Below are 21082 nucleotides of genomic sequence, written 5' to 3'. Positions count from 1 at the left end.
ATTTGTTGTGTGTGTGTGTATATATATATATATATATATATATATATATATATATATATAATGTGTGTGGATATATTTAAATATTAATATACTTAAATTGGTAATTTGCAATTACACTTAAAGTAAGCACCTGAAGCTATAATAAACAGGACCAATACATCGACAATGTTAAAATACAGTAAATAATCCCCTCAAAAGGTTTTACACAGTAAACAGGCGAAATCCTAAAAGTTTTTTCATTTGATTATCTAATTTTCAAATCTGAATTCTTCATCAATGTTCAGAAATAGCTCGGCACCGATATTTGGGAATTTGAAAGATATCGGTATCGTCATATTATTAGGCCTTTTACCAAATACATCAGCGAGTAACAGACGAGCCGAACTTTTGTCTTCCTCTCCTGTCTTCTGTCTTGGACAGCCACCCACCCAATAAGCGAGCTGGGGGAGAGCCGCTGAAAAAGGAATAAGGAAGCCCACTCCACACTTTTTTACAATATTTTTCACATTAGCATTGACTGTCCAAATGATGAGTATAAACATAGTCACTGTTGAGTAACTAAGAATATTTTTGGGGGAACAAATGTATTTTTTTGAATTTCTTCTAACGCATGCGGCTTAGAATGACCACTGCAAGTACAGGACAGCATCCCAATAAAACTCATTTACTCCCAATACAATATTAAAACTTACCAACACCAATATGAGTCGATCTGATATCAACAGAAATAATACATGCTGTTGTCTGTAATGTGAGATTTTTAAATCCAAACTGGGTGCAATGCAGTTTGAATATGGACTATTCTGTTTTTTTAAGTCAATTCAAGTTAGCATAACAATTGCTAAGTGGAGACTTAAAGTCATATGCATGCCAATATGGATATTTTGAACGAGATATGATCAAATCTAACGCTTTTTCTTATTTACTAGTATTGGATTGCGATACCCGTAATGCAACACTAAGGGAATAAGCAAAAAAAGCAGCATCAATGACAGAAATATCTAAGGCTAAGAAATTAAGTATTTTGTGGGTGTTACTAAACACTATCTCTGCTTTCTCTGTATTCGTAGATCACCATGGCAACGTTGTTTGGGGTGAAAACATGCTTATTTCTCATCAAATATTATTTAGGTCCATACGTCATAAATCCAATCCTATTCTTCTTAAGTGTGTCAGCTGAAACTTGGGGAGTAAATGCAACCCAAGCATGCCAACAACTACACCAAGTCAACAGCAACTCTTCGCAACCCTGGAGCGGATGTTATCGTTTCACGTGGACCAAAACACTTGCGTCTAGAGGATTAGTGAAGCCTATAGGAAGGGGTAAGAGTCTTTAAGAGGCTGTCAGACAGACGGACGGAAAGACTGGATGGCTCCAACACGAAACGGATGGCAACAAGCCTCCATCAATACCCAACATGCAAACACCACAAATTAAAACGTAATAGAGGCAAATGTTTCTCCCCGTATGAGGGAGGGTGCAGCTGTTGAGACAAAGCCCAATAACCCCGGCTCTCCTACCTCCTGTGGCCCCCCCAACGCGATGCAGGGGTATGGTGCCCCATCCCCCGGGAACGTGTTGTCCTACTTCAGGATGATGCTCTTCTTCTTTGTCTGCCTGCCCTCGAGCGCTTGCTTGGAGGACTGACTGACTGAGCGACTGAATGACGGAAAGCGTTTGTGCCAGTGTGCTATATCAGCTCGGTACCCTGCACCCCCAACCTCCTCAAACACCTCTACCTACCCCCTAATACACGGCAAGCTCATGGTCCCGGCATCGACACCCCACCAACCAGGTTGCAGCCTTCCTCCTGATTATGTGGTATCCTAGCGACAGCCAACGGGGCAACAGAGGAATCCCCGTGCAGAGCAGCATGCTGATTGGTGAGCAGGAAGCTCTCTAATGAAGATGATGGTATTGATGGTCCACCCCCTCCCCCTATAGCACCCCTGTTTTTGAATGTGGCTTTTTTTGGGACAAATACATGCACAGATATTCTGACAACAGTACTAATATCGCTTGTCCTGTTGAAAACAGGACGTTAAGATGCCTTTTTTCCTAGATAATTATATTTGCTTCAATATGGAACTAGAAACAAAATGACCATTCCTTTATTTTCAACCATTTTCATTAAATTAAACAATTGACCAGAGGATAAAAAATTGCAGTTTTATGTGAGTCAATCAGTTAGAGGAGGCTTTGTTATACTTGGTTCATATCAGTATGAATAAATTAGATATACTGTATTTTCCAGACCCCAATTTGGCCAGAATTCTGAATTATGTTTGCCTTACAACCCAGTGCGATGAATACAGTGGATAACATTGGTAATACATACAGTAATTATAAATTCTACCCTATTTAATCGATAAAGATTAGTGACCAAAATCGTAAAACATTGCAAACAACGAGAATCGAATTAGTGTATTGGCAGTGATAGCGCCAACACTTTTCCATTAGATAACCAGGGGTACAGGTGATAAGGCATAAGAGCTTATCTTTATCAAATTATTTTACTTAGGATGCCATAAACACTGTTTTGCATAGTGCATTCTGATAGGTTAAACAGTCTCTCCACTTCTTCACCATTGAATGTTAGAGAATGGACGAAACAAAGGGTTTCAAAATACTCTACAAGCTCTATTACGTACGTATACATATTAAACCGCAATGTTTTTGATACATAGGTGAAGAAGAGGAGAGACTGCATTACGAAATGCACTATGCAAATCTGTGCTTATAAAAAATGAGATAAAATTTTATGCCTTTTTTATGTCATCTGTGCCATTGGTGGAATAGTGGTAAAGTGTTGGTGCTCTCACCCCCGCTGCACTGATTCGATTTCCGTTGCATACAATGTTTTGAGATTTTGGCCAATGACACTTATAGACTGATCAGTCTTTGCGCATTAATTTATACCGTAGGTGTATAAAGAGTCAAAAGATTAAACATGGATACACATGGTAGCTCTTATTGTGGTCTCAATTTAATATGTCTCATAGAGTGAAAGTCCTTATAGATGAAAAATATGTAAGAAAAGACTATAGTATTTGAGGGGTGTGCCTTATAATCCCGTGCGACTTATAGTGTGGTAAATACGAACATAGGAATGCAGGAAAATAATTGCATTACAGCAAAACAACAAAAGCTGTGTCAAAGGCATTGCCTAATTGCCTATTTGAGCATAACACAACCTTAGTGAATAAAATATCTCCTAGTACTTTGCAACCCTGATCTTATAAAACCAAATGACCATATCATGTTTTATGACATAGAAAGTACTCAATGCTGTTCTCAATGTGCAGTAGAGGTGGAACGTATCATTACTGAACCGTGATCCATTTAAATCAATGTATCATCTGAATCGTAATGGAAGTGTGAGATATCCAAAGATTTCCACACCCGCTCATATTTGTGGTAGTAATGGGATTATTTGGATATCTCAGAACTCAAATACAAGTCAGTGGGTACGGTTTTGATTATAATTGATGCGTTTTTTATTTTCAATATCCCCCCCTCCCTTAAAGAACCCTTTATTGACCATGTATCATACAGGCCGCCTGGAACTACTCTGGTTGAAATCGATCTGCTCCTAACTTATTGCTTTATCTAACTCTTCACTCTCCTCCTCTATCAACTTTTCGGAAGGGTTTGTCACTCTCAGAATTTTTTTCAGACATGTTCTTACAGACTTATTTTTTTTTCTCTCATAAATTGATTGGTAAAAATATGGCGAACAGCTAACACATCTCTGCTTTACTCTCCCTCCATATGTGTTATTTCTTGCCTGTGATTTGGCGGTTGCCACACGTGGATGCCTGTGATACCTATGCCTGAGAAAAAATCCATTGTGGGAATCTGCTGCTACCTTGTTGGTGTTTCGGAGAACTACTGTGATTGAATTTCACTGAAAGCAATGGTTAAATCCAAAGCATCTCTTCTAATCTTCAAATAACCTTATGAAGTTTCTGTTTTTGCCCAATGTTCGCAAAGTTACGGTTATTTAAGTAGCCTTGTTAAACGTGGGCGGGGGCGCCGGCACCACAATGGTAATAAGAGGGTTAATGTTACACAGCTAGCATGTAATGTTGCTTTTGTCCAGTTGAGATTCATAGTTCACATTCTAAAAGTTGAACTACTTTGACAAATCTGTGTTTAAATGAGAGACTGTTTTTTTGTTTCGTTTTCTTTTAGCTTTACCCAGTGCAAATACTCGGTTCTACTGTTTTAGACGAAGACAAGACCAGTCAGCTTAGTTTTTTGACATTCTTTGCATTATCGCTTATCCATAGCAGGGTTGCTGAGCCAATCCCAGCTGTCTTCGGGCAGTGGGACAGAGGACACACTGAACTGGTTGCCAGCCAGTCCCAGGAAACACATACAACCATTCAAACCCTCATTCATACCTAGGGACCATTAGGAGTTACCAATCAACCTGCTTTGAATGTCTTTGGAACGTGGGAGGAAACCAAAGTTTACAGAGGAACCCACACAGGCACTGGGAGAATATACCAACTCCAAGCAGGAAAGACGGTAGTGGATTTAAACCTGCAGCCCAGTTCATTCACATATTTAATACATTGAAGTTTGGATGTTTATGATTTTACATATATTTTGATAAATATCTGATGATGTTTCTATCGTTGGCAAACATGAAACTGATCCATACATTTCCATTTCACTCACATATTCCCAGCTCAGTTGATCATTGAAAGTGTTTAATATTACAACCAGAACACATATGTTTATGTCTTTTTTTTCCCTCATCTGAAACATGATCTGATCTGTGAATCTGATACACGGACCAATGTGAACAATGCGTTTTCTGATCCATTGGACCTCCCTCAGATATTGACAACCTACCACCAATACCATGTTATGTATATTGTGAGGCGATGTCTTAACATGACAGTAATCAGACCATGACGTTTGGGTATCGTATCAGTGCATCACTACTTAGCAATATATTTCCTGTAATGCAGGCAATAATTTTCCCCAAAAGTTAAATACTTTATTTTATATCACGCACTATTCTGTTGAGCAATGTATTGTACAGGAAATAAAATACAATATTTTATTAGATGGACAAAAGATGCTCATTTTGATTACTGATGTTAAAATGCCTAACTTCAAAAAAGAAAACATAGAGAAACAAAATAAGTAAATTTGGAATAAGTTCAGTTACCTCACGATGACTCACCTGATATTATTCCATTAAGTTGAATTTTCATGCAATCACAATCTAGTTTTCAGTGTAAAAATATTGACTTCATCATAATTTATGTACTTGCTAGCCTAATTGCACACAGTGTACAGAGATCTGCAAATTGTATGCAGAGTAATGTTAGTTATGTCACCACAATCTAAAGTATGAACTGGGGACCTGATGAATTCTGCTAATGAGCATAAAAAAACTGAGTTTCCGGCTGCCGTTTATTAGCCTGGCAGGCTGCCAGGCTTTCATCCGACTCCCCCCAGACTTTACTAGCATGGGTCATCAGTGTTGACCTCCTTCACGAGGTTAATGCCACGTGGGCTCACCGTTTTAAAACAGGAATCGTGGGGTACCCCATTCACAGGATAATTCATTCACATGAGGCTCTTTGGTGCTCCCTGGTGCTTTTTTATAAATGTTTGATCATGGAAATCGGAGGACAAACATGCCCAAAATATTCTGAATGTTTTCCAATGAATATAAAATACACACACCGCGACCCTACTGAGGATAAGCGGTGCAGATAATGGATGGATGGATAAAATATACAGTAGATATGTACAGTATACCTAAATACAGTATGTGTTGCCTTAAAACAGGGATGTGATTTGACCAAAGTGAAATTATCTGAAAATTAGCGGGGGGGGGGGGGGGGGTGATTGCTAGCTGGGGGGGGGGGGGGAAACCAGGTAGGACCAGGGCAGTGCCGGAGCTCATGGGTTTTTTTAAGTACTTTCAATGCACTCAGATGACAAAGAAATAGACAAGACAACAGCATAAATTTTCAATGTATATTGAACTATCCCATATAAAATTACAGTTTAAGTCAACTCAAAATCAGTCACATTAAAAAACATTTCCCCAACGCCACTATCTTAATTGTAAAGAAGATGGTTCCAGTGGCAAGGGAGACCCTAGACGACCGGCATCTTTCTACAACTGCAGGCGGCTAACGGGATCCAGGTCTGTAGGAAACCGCCTCAAAGCGTGCCGCCACCAGCTTTTGGGATCACTCTTAGTCTGGACTCTACCCTTCGACCTGTTCGGCTTGGGTAACCCTACCAGGAGTACGAGACTCCCGCCGACATAGCTCTGGGGGTCATGGAGACGCGCAAAGTGCCCCACCACGATAAGGTGGTGATCCGTCGGGACACAGCTAAATCCATTCACATGACCCAAACACTACTTCCTCCTAGACTTCATTGCTTTGGAATGGGTCTTTCTAGCCTGCTTCTGTGCAGCTTTGATGGTTCTTCTTGAGGCAGCCTTGCTCATTTGGGTGTCCTGTTTCACAGCAAGTTCTGTTCGTTTTGCAGACAACATAGCTGCTTCTGCATCCTTCTCCTCCCTGTACCTTTTGGAGGATGTCCTCAGATTTAGGCACAGTATGGACTGCACAGGATCCATCAGAATGTCTTTCCTTCCAAAATGGCTGACAGAGGTGGTATTTCTTGCTCTTAGGGCATATTTTACAGTCTGGATAGAACTGTATGTGGCTATGTCCATTCTGCATGCTTTGGGGTTCAGGACATCACCCATGACACTAAAAGCCCCCTCTACTTGCGGCCCATGGAAGCAACTCATGAGAGCCTTCACCATCTTGGCCAGGGTTGGGTATCTTCCAACAGCAAAGACTTGGGCCCACCAACGATCCAGTGCAATTGCCTTCCCCTCTGAGTCCAAAGGTGTTGGCAACTCACTGTCCAACTGGTATTCTCTCACCTCGAGATCATAGTTCCCCAGCTCTGACTCATCAAGGACATTGGTGACCAACGACGACAGCTTCTTCAGTTGGTTTAAAGTTGAGCTGTGTCCTCTGGCAAGTGGGTCAATGGCAGAGGCTGCTCTCAGAAGCTTGCTGTTCATGGGCAACTTTTTCTGAAGGTACAGACCACATGCCAGATATGCTGCCTTGGCTTTGGCTTTGAACTTGAACACAACTGACGACTTGTTAGAAGAATCCATCAGTTTGCTGGTGACACCACCATAGAAAATATCATTTTCTCGGAGTTGGTTGGCTTTGTTGTTCAGTTCAATTTCTGTCAGTTTACAGCCTTGAAGGGACTCTGGCTTTAGGAAACAGGACAAGAACTTCTTGAAGAAGGACACTTGCTTGTCGTTCAGCTTGTGGATCATTGGCGTTTTCGTCTCAAAGGTGATCACATAGTTCTTCAGCAAGGGCAGAACTGCTGTGTACAGGTTGAGGGTGAGAAGCGTATCCAATCTTGTGAAGAATATCTTCTCATAGATCCTCTGCTTCCTCTTCCTTCCTTCCTCAGTCATGTTCTTTTGGCCTAAAGCTGATTGTATGTCTTTGAGTTTGGCTTTGACTTCTCTTGAAAGATCCTTCTTGTGGTAGATGGCCATGATGGTGGGAAGATAGAGTTCTTTATCTCCTCTGCCAAGAAATGCATAGTAGAAGATGGTAAAGACATCCATGAGGCGTAAGGTGGACATTGAAACATTATAGTTTGAAAGCCATCGATGGCTGACAAATCTCTCTGGCATGGTGAAGGTGATGCCTGTCAGAAAGCAAATTTCTTGAAGAGCTTCCTTCAGATCGGTTGACCACTTGAAATCGTTGAAGAGATCATTATGGAGTCCTTCAATCTTGTACTCAAATGGCTTGCAAAAATGCTTAGAGGCGTTGTGGATGTGGTGGCAGGTATCCCCATCTATGTCAAGGAGATGTGGTGCTGGTCCCTCTCGCAAACGCGTCTCAACTCCAGATTTGGAACCCCGCATCACTGCACATGAGTCCATCAACACAGACACCAAATTGCTCCAGGGAATATTGTTCTTGGTCATGAGGGCTGAGAGTTCATCAAAGAGAGATTTGCCGTCAACTTTAACAACACTCAAAGATGCTAAATGTTCCACCACAACAGACTTTGTCGACGGGGAGAAATAGCTGACGAGAACACACAGGACACGGTGTAGATTGTTGCTGGTGGACTCATCAATGTTCATTGAAAAGTGGGAGGATCTTAAGTTTGTTAAAGTCTCATCAAGCATAGTATGGGCAAGGCCATACTTTGTTTTGTAGGATGCACTGGTTCTATCCATGGACAGTCCATTCAGAGCTTTTGGATCCCTTGCCAGTTCCTTTGACAGTGTGATGAGCTTTGGGGCCATGGTGAACGGAAGAGAATTTTCGGCCAGCACTCCCAACAGCATTGCCTGAAGAATAAAAGAAATTTAACAATAATCAGTAAACAATTAAATAATTTAAATAATTATTTGAATTATAATCCAAAATGTCATGCGACCAAAGTAAATAAAAAAGGATTTAGTCTAAACTTTCATGCACATTCACATGTCAGAGTATTTATTATGGTGACAAAAAAATGTTGAAAATTAGCTACAAACCATTGGAAATAATATTTACCATGCAATAAATCATTTAATCAATCATTCTTAATACATAATGGATAACAAAAACATAAAATACCTCATGCAGCAAGCTCTGATAAAAACACAATCATGCATTCGACTAAGATCATCTCTGTAACTGCATACATCAAGACACTCAACATCTTGAAACCTAAAAAGTGCAAACATGCAGCATTCATTTGAGTTTGTGTCAATGATTAACCATGTTATTAATATTAAGTAAATTATGTACCATAATAATATCGTGGCCATTAAGAAAATCAATGGTAGAATATCATACAAGTACTTAATTTAAAAAATATAAATACTGACAATAGTTTTGATTACTATTAGGCTTAATAATATTTTTAAATTTCCTAAATCATATTTTAAATGTAATAATTTATTTCTTTAATAGCAGCGTATCCAAGTATTTGATAAATGAAAGTACAATAAGTATAGGCCCTACAGTAAAGTGTTGGTGTAATGTACACATGAAAATCTATTATTGTAATTGTTAAATATTTATGGCCATTTTTATTACGTTATAATATTTTCGAAAAAAATGGGAAAACTGTCAAATAAATTTGAAAAGTTTACCACCTACCTCAAAATTCACGACTCTATCAGCAACTGGTACAGGTTGTTGGGGTGGATCACGTCTCTTTATTACCGCTTCCGATTGTGATGTCAATAAGGGATGGAGGCCGTAAAGTTTTGGAGTTTTCGTTTGGGCACCGAAACTTCCAGCGATGGAATAATTTGTCGTTCTTGACTGGAGTTCTTTCACGTGTTTTTTGCTCTTTGCGTGACTTTCAAGAGCTTTGAAACCTCTCCCACCATAGTCGATGGTATCATGACACCAAATGCAAAGTGCTTTCCCGGCACGATCGATCTTCCGAATAAAGTCATTGAACAAATTCGTCACAGTCTTCTTTCCAACATTCGTAGATAATTCCTTCTCCAACCAGTCCCATCGAAACTTGTTTTTTACAATCTTATCAATTTCTTTAGCTCGCGGAGCATCTTTGCGTTCGATCACGGACATCTTTCTTTAAACACCCGGCAAAAACGTGTGAGAAATGAACAATGGCACACTCCTATAACAAGCGCGTTTATTGGTCAACACGAGACTTCAACCAATCGCAAGTACGTTTCATTTCAGTTACGGAAACACTCAAATGGCATGCTGTCGAGACGAAATCGTTTTTTTTTACCAATTAAAACACCGGAAATTTTAAAATTTTATTTTTGGAGATAAAAAAAGCGGAATTCCGCGAATTAGCGGAAAAATCACATCCCTGTTAAAAGTGTTGATAAAAATTGTTCAAACCTCATATTGTTAGATAATGATATAATGAAATTGCGAATGTGTTTGATAACTGTTAAAAGTGTCAATAAAAATTGTTCAAACCAAAAAAATGTGTCGCCTTACTGATAAGGCCTATATCAGGCTTTTCATTTTCTTGTAGTTCCAAGCATGTTCTTAATTTCATTTTGAATATCCAATGGATATTTTTCAAAATTGTGGGTTGCCAACGCCTGGGATAAGTGTAATGTAGCCATTCCACTGAAATTTTGTTGCGATTAAGGCCGACCATGCATAAAGCTTATTGATGATCAACTTCTCATTAGCATAAAGATTAGTTAAAGGTGAAACCATTGAAGTGGACCTCCATTTATGCACGTGTGAGACATCAACAAAACAAGAAAGGGGCACAGTACACATGAGTTTACAACGATCTGATCGGCTGTATTGTATAATTTTGATTTTATAGTTTCCTATCAAACTTCAGAAATAGGCATGGTTAAGTAAAGTACCGTATTTTCCGCACTATAAGGCGCACCTAAAAGTCTTAATTTTTTTCAAAAGCTGACCATGCGCCTTATAACACAGTGCGCCTTATATATGGCTCAATATTAAATTCGCAAGGTCTCGCAATTTACTCGACAGCCGCCGACTCGATTTTCCCCCGAACGTGGAGTAGTCCGCAATGTATGCTGGGATTTATATACCGGCGTTTCATTGGCTAACCAATGTGTCAATCATCATTTGAATCGATCACTATAGGCTGAAGTTATTCGGAGCCTCGGATTGGCTAGATGGCCAAAACAAACCCTGCAATCGGCCGAGTTTAGCAATGGCGTAGCATGTCCGCGGTGTATGCTGGGATTCATATACCGGCGTTTCATTGGCTAACCAATGTGTCAATCATCATTTGAATCGATCACTATTGGCTGAAGTTATTCGGAGCCTCGGATTGGCTAGATGGCCAGAACAAACCCTGCAATCGGCCGAGTTTAGCAATGGCGTAGCAAGCTTGTTAAAGTACGCTATAAAGAAACATGTTTCATTAGTCTGTATTTGTAAATATTCTACTCTCCTGGATTTACTTCACTCACGGTTGTAAGAAGACCATGATTGCGTATTATTATTGAACGTGAGAACTTAGGTGAGTTATGCGGCTTTATATTTTCCCGGTATCTTGATGTTGCTGTGATGAGTTGAGTGAATTAAACTCAATTCCAAGTGTTTATTGTCATATGCACAGTAAAGTTGTGAGCGAAAAAGAAAATAGAAACATAGAAATGTTTGGCATTTCTTGAATCCCAAGACTTCAACCTTCCGAATGATATTTGAAATGACGCATTTAAGTGACATTGTACGGACACCGCATCCGCACGTGTCTACGACACGTATTTGCTTCTTTGCAAGCTTTGGGAATGTTAAGGGGGTAATCAGTTTGACTGAATCATCTGACTGCTTTGTCAACGTTCCCATTGCAGCGCCTTATAATCCGGTGCGCCTTATCTATGGAAAATATAGGACCAAAAACTATTTTTGGGGGGTGCGCCCTATAACCCGGTGCGCCCTATAGTGCGGAAAATACGGTACATACAATAACCCATATCTATGCTTGTCAGTGCAGTTGGCTCCAATGCTTCATTAACCCAGCAGCCTGCAGGCCTTTCTCCTCCCCCTACCACCATATGATGGAGAATTTTGTGAACAATAGGAGCGTTGCCTTGTGCTGTTTTGAGGCCAGGTAATTGGGTAAACATCTCTGTGGGTAGGTCAGGTATTTTCCAAATACATGGGAAAACAACTAAAAGTCAAACAATTTGCTCCTGTATCAAGGCAACAAATATCAATAGCCTCCTTTCAGAGAGATGAGTTAAGAAATATTTGATAAATTCAATGTATTGAATCATATTGACTCATGGTGTTAAAAGGAAAATATATTTGACAGAGCAAGAAAATACAATCCAAATGTGATTAAGTTACAGATGGTTGTATCAAACGAAGCCTAAAAGAATGCCCAGGACTATTTTACACCAGACAAGGGCCGTTGAAGTACTTCCATTAAAATATAGATGCTAAGAGAGCACTATAAATCTGAAAATGAAGAAGATCACGATCTATAAATAAATTCCGTTAAATAGTTCGTCTAGGGCACTCCAATTACAGAATCACTGAAGGCAAGTCCCTTATTAAATCAATCTCAGGGGTGAGAGGCTCCAGTGAAACACAGGCAGAGAGAAAGATAAAAGAGTACTGTACGTTGGGTATTGGTACAACACTGCTACCAAATGTATTATTGGATGCATTTCTTTAAGGTAAAAAGGCGAATCTAAGTGATATGAGACACCAGGTGATCAATTGAAGGGAAATAGAATTTTCAACAAAATATTTAGCAAATTTCATGAATTCTGTAATAAGAGGGTTAATGTTACACAGATAGTATGTAACGTTGCTTTTGTCCAGTTGTGATTTGTAGTTCACATTCTAAAAGTTGAACTACTTTGACAAATCTGTGTTTAAGTGAGAGGCTGTTTTTTTGTTTGTTTTTTTTAGCTTTGCCCAGTGCAAATACTCGGTTCTAGTGTTTTAGACGAAGACAAGACCAGTCAGTTTAGTTCTTTGACATTCTTTGCATTTTCTGCATCGCTTATCCGTAGCAGGGTTGCTGAGCCTATCCCAGCTATCTTCGGGCAGTGGGACAGAGGACACACTGAACTGATTGCCACCCAGTCCCAGGAAACACAGAGACATACAACCATTCGCACGCTCATTAGGAGTCACCAATCAACCTGTATTGAATGTCTTTGGAACGTGGGAGAAAACAAGAGTTTCCAGAGGAACCCACACAGGCACTGGGAGAACATGCCAACTCCAAGCAAGAAAGACGGTAGTGGATTTGAACCTGCAGCCCAGTTCATTTACATATTTAATACATTGAGGTTTGGATGTTTATGATTTTACATATATTTTAATAAATATCTGATGATGTTTCTATCGTTGGCAAACATGAAATATTTAGCAAATTTCATGAATTCTGACTTTGGGGCTCAAAACCTGCATGACTGACATTTTTCTTATGGTGTGTGAATTCAACGCATAAATAAACAATTCAAATATGCACTTACATATTCATATGGGTTTGAGTTACACATTTTAAGATGAACAAAGTTATAAAATGTACAATTCAGGTTTACAACACATCATAAAGTATGAATTAAAATGAGTGTTTAGCAATGAATAAAATGTAGGTTTGTTTGTCACTCTAAAAAAACTAAAAGACTGGATGGTGCTATTTTAAACATCAGCTCATTAATGCTCATTATACTTGTTTTTCTGTGGACAAAACGTGTAAATCAGCAAAATAAAGTTAAAAACACTGTAAATCATGTTTTCCTCACTGTTTAATGCAGTAATTATAATAAGTGATGGGCGAGTACTGATTGAATTGATGGAGACAACATCCCTTTTTAACATATCAGTAGTCTAAACGATAGCAGATGCGAGTATTGGCTGCCTTCTAGTGGCTGTTTAACAGTCAGGGACCTAAAAATAAAATTGTAAATAGTTTTTTCCTCTGTGATTTAGGATCGATTAGCAGTATTGTCACACGCCGCTACCTGTCAATGCAGAAGACCAGCTAATCTCTGAAGAGCAGGATGCCGCTTTGCACCGAAAAACAACGGCGACCAGATGAGGAAGGGGGCTATACCTGAGTCAGATCAACAGGCTTCTCCTGCATCTGATAATTCGCGTTTTTAATAGAAAAACAGACCCAAACAGTGTTGTTTTGCTCTAAACAAAAATAGAGTTTACCTAATTTTGAATTTTTGACCGATATGTGGTTATTTTTAACACAGCAATGTGAAATACGGATATATTGTCAAGCGAATGTTCTGGGAAAAAAAACAAATCTGATAACCATGGAAACCATTAGTATCTATTTCATGTGGGGAGCAAACCCCTGCTCAATTTACCAGCATGGAGATGGATGGGCGCTGCAAGGCTGTACTTGCCTAAGACACATTACAGAAAGTATTGTGAAATGAAATGAAATCATCTGCATTTATATAGCACTTTTCAAGTCAATGACTTCCCAAAGCGCTTTACAATGTGCTCCACATTTCCCAATAGCGGACTTGTATTGCAGCCATGTTAGACGCTAACCTGCTTATTGGGGGTATTAGGGGTTCAGTGTCTTACCCAAGGACACTTCGACATGTAACACGGACAAGCCAGGATTCGAACTGGGATCCCTTGATCCCACGACGAGCGCTCTACCTCCTGAGCTACTGCCGCCCCTGCCCCTAAGACTCTGGTTATCAGTGAACTTTAAATATGCATTTAATAAATACAATATGAAATACAGTTATCATGCTTGGAAATTGATTTAATGCTTTAAAGTTGGTTCATTGCAAAGGAAGTTTAAGCTTGTATTATACTGTCTATTCTAATGGGGTATCTTTATCGGTATCGATCAGGAACAATATGTAGTATTAAACAACCTAATTTATAGTCATGAAAATAACTTTTCAAACAAACCTTTAAAAAGGACTCTTAGGATGTTATAGGGGCAAGAGCTCAAGCACCACCTCGTATGTATCTACACACACCCAAGCACTTGACCAAGGCAACAAAAAATTTTGTTGCGTTTGTGCTGTACTTGCTCAAGAAACACCACAGGAAATGGTGCCCCTATGATCCTTGTGGTTAAGGAATCCATACAAAAATGTAATTATGAAATGGAGGAGGTGGATATCCTGGTCTGTTCTTAAAAAGGTGGAATAGAAAGCCATTTGTAATTTCCACATGCATCCCGAAGCTCATTAGGTCCCGTGTATAGAGCCTTTCCTAGCCGAAGTCATCACTAGATCACTACAGGATGTGTGCGCATTGTTGACCCAAAACAACAGGAGTAGCAGTATGAATTTGAGTGGCGCAAGAGACGATTTGTATTTTGAATTGCATTTTTAAAGTTACTATTTACAAAAAAACAATGGCAATTTTAAGGAACAACATCTTGTTTTGAAATTTCCAAAGGAAATGGTGTTTTTAAAAGCGCTGTAGGCTGCAAGCCATTAAAAGAACTGAATGGACGGAGAACATCATTAGACACGTCTGCGTTTGCGGTGCCTGTTTTATATCTGGTAAGTAAATGTGTATACTTACAGTAAATGCAGAATGTCTTAGTAAATGTAGGTAGAAAAGTGTCTGGAATGCTGTTTGCTACCAATGCCAACTATAGACTGTAAGTTTGCTACTACTGGGGCAAGCAGATAGATCTGTTATTATAATGTTAATAGTAATTATAACAATAACAACTTCTATCATTATCTGCACCGCTTATCCTCTGTAGGGTCGCGGGGATGCTGGAGCCAGTCGCAGCTGACTTCAGGCAGTGGGCAGGGGACACCCTGAACTGGTTGCCAGCCAGCCGCAGGGCACACAGAGACAGACAATTCACTCGCTCATTCACACCTAGGGACTATTTGGACCGGCCAATTAACATGAAAATTATGTTTTAGAAATGTGGGAGAAAAACGGAGTGCCTGGAGGAAACCCACGCGAGCACGGGGAGAACATGCAAACTCTGCACAGGAAGGCTGGTAGATGGATTTGAACCCATGACCTCAGAACTGTGCCTCGGATGCGCGAACCACTCAGCTGCCATGCCGCCCATAATAATGTTGCTAACAAAAATAGTCATGTATACTTTTAAAAATACATATATCTACTAAAAATACATTTTTATATCGTTCAAAATTATTATTGATTGTCGTTATCCAAATTATTAGTGATACCAACAACACTAATGATGTATTTAAGGTTGGTGGAAGACAAGGAAAGTCCATTTTTCTGAAGTTAAACTTATATGATGACCCTTTTCTATTGTCAATAGAAAATGCTCATCTGAGGCACTATCTTTGTTCATTAAACTTGTCATTAGGGCTGCAACTAACGATTATTTTAATAATCAATTAATCTGGCGATTTTATTTTTTGATGAATCGGATTTAAAAAAACATTCATTTCCTCTTCTTTATTCAATTATTGATATTTTGTGGACAAGGAAGTAGCGCACAAAACAGAATATTCTACAATATTAAACAATAAAGAAATTTGTGTTTTGTCAAATAAACATACAAATGTATGTTATAACCCTGCAAATATATCATTTTTTTATAAAGTGCAAAAAGACATCTTTAATGTTTAAGGGACATGAGAAATCATTGCAAAACTAAAAACCCAGTGAACAGTGTTCGTCAAATAGCTAAACAAACACAAATGCCTAAAAATCAATGATATAGACCTGCAAATGTATAACATAGTATTTTAAAAAGTGTAAAAATAGCTATTTTCGTTATTTAAAGGGACATGAGCTTTTTGGAACAAGAAATAAATGCCAATGTAAAACCTCACTCACTTTTCCTTCTTTGAGAACTTTCCATTGCAATGCAAAAATGTGAGCATGTCAATGTTAAGGATGCTCTCAGTGATGACAGCTGCTCGCTGTGGCGTTCATGTCTCTTTTGCCTCATGAAGCCTGTCTTTGTTTGGATGTTTTCTATTGAGATAAGAACGTATGAGTATTATTATGGCACAATTTACAAGGACACAATAATCACTCATTTGCCAAAAAAGTCAAACTTGATGCTTAATCTTAAACTTATTAACACCATCGTGTGAAAGTTAATCTTTTTGTTAAAGCACAATTAAACACTGCTTAAGCCTACTATTGTATTGTTCAACAGATTTTTTTTTTTCGTGTGTTTTGTGCAATTAATTTGTTACTCCTTTTTGTTAGTTATTGGTTGGTACTATTTTTGTGCTGTGCCCAAATAGATCATTTTTTCATTTAATTGAAATAAAAAGTATCTCGCTCACACACACATACACACACACACTATTAAGCGATCATGCAAATGCTTGCATATCAAGCTAGCAACCAGAGACTAACGTTACATTTCCTTCACTTAATCACTCTGACTTTGGCAAAAATTAAAACCTAATTCTTAATCTTACCACCATTGTGTGTAAATTGAGTGTCTTACATAAAGCCCAATTAAACACTGCCAAAGATGATTTAACTGAAATAAAAAGTATCACACGCACGTGCACAGTCATTAATCAGCTAAAAAGCAAATGCTAACATCAGCTAGCTACCAGAGACGTTTCCACTCTTAAAAACACAAATAACATAAGGATAAAAACAAGTAATGGAGTGACTTGCCCTTCTACTGAACTCCTTTCATCCTCGTCAGTGACTCCATGTTTTGGTTTTGATTGCCGCCTTACCATCGTGGTGCTCCCGTGCCATATCACTTTTACAAAGCTTGCAAGTGACACACCCGTTTTGAAAAGTGTTGAGTCCTCCCACACTTTTGCACACTTAGGTCGGATTGTATTCTCCATGTCTGTCACGTTTCACGAGTGGAATTGACCGTAGCCTTTGAAAATAGAGCCTTAGTTCGCACTCCACCATGCTCTGTTATGCGTGCCAACTCGATCTGCGTGTCACGTCATTGGCTCCGTGACATGCTGAGTGATGCAGAAATCGCATGACACGACAAATCAATGAACTAATTCATACCCAATGCATTTAATCATTGATTTTAATCAGTTGTACCGATTGATTGTTGCAGCCCTTCTTGACATAAAATTTTTACTTGCTACTTAACCGGTATGGACGGCGTTATATGTAAGGCGAGAAAGTCAATCACAAAAGCTCACCAAAGTACCTCGCAAATTCTAAGAGTAGTGACCATCAAGGTGACTCACTGTCTTGCTGCTCATTTGAGATGTTACCATTGACGATCCACAATCCTTTTTTGTAAATGACCGGGTACAAACTGACATGAATTCTACCATTTTATACCTCAACATTGCACACACACTTGGCAACGTCTTATTTGTTTAAAAACACGGAAAGGGTTTTACACAGCAACAGTATACACATTTTTAATTCCAATTTCATGTTGAGGTTTTTGAGTTTTTCCTTGCCCTTGTGTAGGTTTTAGATCAGGGGATGGTATCATAATAGTCTATAGTTTGCAATAATCTGTGGTCTGTCGAGCCCTTTGAGAATCCTTGTTATTAAGGCAGTGTTCTCGTTTGCCCGCGTCCCTGCGTCCTAGACGCATCATTTTTGCTGGGGACGCATTGGGTCAAATCAACGTGCGTCCCCGGGACGCAACGTTTTTGACACCAAATTGTCATTATTACCAGATTACTTTTTTTTTTTTTTTAAGATTTACCGCACTACAAACTTTTCGTCATGCAGATCCGCCATTGTTGTTTTGGTCTCGGGTCGATCTCGGCAAACGAGATCTCGTTGCTTCGAGATGACGTCATTGTTGTGGCGGTTGTCGAGTGAAAGAGAAGTATGCCTCCGAAAAAACAGTTGGTATTAGGTGCAAATCAACCAAAAATTGGTAATTTCTTTAGTGTCGGTAATAAGTCGAAACATAACACAGAAAGTGGTAACAACGGCAATAATTCTGGCACGAAAAAACGGGAGAGAAATTCTTCAGAAGACCGCGAAGGCAAGGAAAACATGTGTACTTTCTTTGAGCTAACGATTCAACGAAAGAAAATAAACAAAAGAATACTCCGAGCAAGAAAAGGACTTTTCTGCCAAAATGGACTAAATTTTTTTGGTTTGAACAAATTTATTGACACTAAAAACAGAAAACAATCATGACAATCTCAACAGCAATTAAGCACATTCACAATATTATATTCCAATATTACGTTTTTAACAGCAAACACAAAGTGAGGTTTGAACAAACCTTCTCGAAAATCAAACATATTCACAATTTCATTATATAACATCTTTGTTAGTGTCAATAGATCCGTCCAGGCCAAAGTCGATTGTCCTCGGTCTGAACAAATCCACCGACACCAACAGCAAAATGGACTAAATTATATTCCTGGTTACGCTATGAGGAGGATGATAATGGATTGGACCACAAAGAATATATTATATATATATACCACAGCCATATCCCCCTAATGGGAGGTGGCTAGAGTCATTTCTGACTCTTTTTGGGAGATTGATTCAGAGGAGGGGATTCCAAGCCCCCTCGCTCAACCCAACTGAGGTGTTGGGATTCATTAGGTGACCAAACCCCCCAATTCCAACCCCTAATGCTTAACGCCAAGCAGGGAGGCAACGGGTACCAATGTTTAAGTCTTAGGTATGACTCGGCCGAGGCTTGAACCACAACCTCCCAGACTCAGGGCGGGCGCCATACCCACAAGGCCTTTTGCGGGTTCAGAGCTTTGCGGGTCTAAAAAAGATACCTTACCTTCTCAATAATAGCATTTATGGACTTGAGCAAGCGCAAGCTTATGTCAACTGAGGACACAGTGTGGACACTCTTATTGTGAAGGGGAGGGGGAGGCCCTGGCACAATGCTTAGTCATGGTGAAATACCGCTTCGGCTTGAACCACAACCTCCCAGTCTCGGAGGGGGCGCGATAACCCCAAAGCCACCGAGCGTATTCCTGGTTACGCTATGAGGAGGATGATAATGAATTGGACCTTGAGAAGGCATTACAACTATGGCGGGACAGCAAACCACAAAGTATATATGAACTGAAAAATTTGAAGTGATAACTGCTTTGTATTACCAATTAACTGTGATGATTAAAACTGCAAGAATATATAAATATTAAGCAATATTATTTTGTATAGTGTACAATATTGTGAACTGAAAAATCTTGAAGTGATTACGGATTTGTATTACCAATAAACTGTGATGATTAAAACTGAATGTATATATAGTTTTAGATGATATATTTGTCGCCGATTTACAATTTCAACCGCAATGACACTAAATTATGGGGACCCATAGATCTCTGTTGGGACCCATAGATTTTTGAGCATGCGAGTCCCCGGGATCCATCACTTTTCACAGGTAAAATGAACACTGTTAACATGACTCGACTTGAAGTCCCTTTCCATTTTCCACTCGAAATAATACCCCACTCGAGTCACGTGCTTGACCTACACGTGGCTCGCAAATGTAAACCAAGGTTAGCGGTTCAATGGGAGGTTAGAGGAAGCTCGCACGCTGCTCGCTTGTCAAAAAATAGCTCGAGTGACGTCACGCATGCCCGTATTTTACCCCGCGCGTCAGCTCTGTTGACAGCCCCTTTTTAATGTTGCCCCCTCATGCGTTTGTTTTCATTAGAAACCTAAGTGAATTCCATTTACAGAACGTAAGTTCACAAGTAAAAATGTAGACGCACGAAATGTATTTAAAAAGTACAAGACGGAAATATTTATAAGCAGGCGCATGGTTTAGCTAGCGACCCTCCCGCGTTCCAGGATACGAGCGAGAAGGCATGCTAGTAGCAGGGAGCGAATATTGTGGGGTTTTTAATTCCTAAAATAAGACTTCTTATTACCGTAATTGTGAGCTTCGACGGGTCTCCCGTCCTCCCGTTGAGTGTCCACAATCTCAGCAAAGAATATAATCCATACCTTGGCCAGCAAAGTTCCGCTAAAGGCCAGTAGGAACACAGCAATGGCAGGAGAACTTTTTTTCACATTTGCATTCTTTGGGGATCACGTGACACCCGAGCGACCAATAGCTGGGGACGAGGTGTTCGTGAAGTCCCGCCCACCTCTGACTCGCCACTTGTCTCCTGTTACAAGTAGGGATGGGCGCCTGTCAACGGGCGCCTTTTTGTCTCCATGGCAACAGTGATCCATTAACGCTTAACAACCCCCCCAAAGCAGATATTACTGAAACATGAGAAGTCGACTTTTTGAGTGCTGCTTAAAGAGTTAACTTTTTCCCTCTATTAGAGTGGATGGAAATGCTATTCAGATTCAGATTCAGATACAGTGGAACCTCGGTTCTCGACCATAATCCGTTCCAGAACCCTGTTCGAAAACCGATTTGTTCGATCATCGTTTTTCCCATTAAAAATAATGTAAATCGTTTTAATCCGTTCCAACACCCTGAATGTTTACCTTGAATGTTTGACGTAAACATGAAGCTAACCCAGGCTAATCGTACGTTCGCGTTGTCGTAATCTTCCGTACGAAAGATTACGCTAACATGAACGTGTAAAAATAAAAAAAGGATAAAGAAAAGAATTATGCATAGGATTTCTTACCTTTGTGGAGGTCAGCAGGAGGTGCAAGTGGACAGTGGGGTATTCCCTAGCAAGATCAGACACCC

At 39.5% G+C, this 21082-nt stretch overlaps 2 protein-coding genes across 4 annotated transcripts in view; both read right to left on the bottom strand.

Moving 5' to 3' along the window:
• phc2b (polyhomeotic homolog 2b (Drosophila)) overlaps positions 1–20437 on the bottom strand; it is a 57631-nt gene extending 37194 nt beyond the window's left edge. The window contains exon 1 of one of the 3 annotated variants that reach the window (XM_088338955.1): positions 20301–20437. Coding sequence is in view for 2 of the 3 variants with exons in the window: in XM_088338954.1 (XP_088195080.1) it covers positions 1522–1565 (44 nt within the window). In the remaining variant the exon portion in view is untranslated. Of the gene's footprint in view, positions 1–1521; positions 1895–20300 lie in introns of those variants that run through there. The other 2 variants (XM_088338954.1, XM_088338953.1) reach the window with 2 other exon arrangements.
• LOC148364754 (uncharacterized) lies at positions 5935–9880 on the bottom strand. Its single transcript, XM_088338952.1, has 2 exons — positions 9196–9880; positions 5935–8396 (listed from the first exon to the last, which is right to left on the bottom strand). Exons 1-2 carry the CDS (start codon positions 9634–9636, stop codon positions 6399–6401), a joined length of 2439 nt encoding a protein of 812 aa, XP_088195078.1. The 5' UTR covers positions 9637–9880; the 3' UTR covers positions 5935–6398.
• Positions 20438–21082: the final 645 nt, after the last annotated feature.

Source organism: Urocampus carinirostris, chromosome 6 (assembly GCF_059441175.1).
Source record: "Urocampus carinirostris isolate Australia breed hairy pipefish chromosome 6, RoL_Ucar_1.0, whole genome shotgun sequence".
NCBI classification, from domain to species: Eukaryota; Metazoa; Chordata; class Actinopteri; order Syngnathiformes; family Syngnathidae; genus Urocampus; species Urocampus carinirostris.
This window is presented reverse-complemented; position numbering and strand designations above follow the sequence as displayed.

Coding starts and splice junctions, on each gene's coding strand:
- LOC148364754 (XM_088338952.1), bottom strand. CDS start 9,636: ATGTCCGTGATCGAACGCAAAGATGCTCCGCGAGCTAAAGAAATTGAT. Junction 8,397..9,195: donor ATAGAGTCGTGAATTTTGAG/GTAGGTGGTAAA, acceptor TTTATTCTTCAG/GCAATGCTGTTGGGAGTGCT.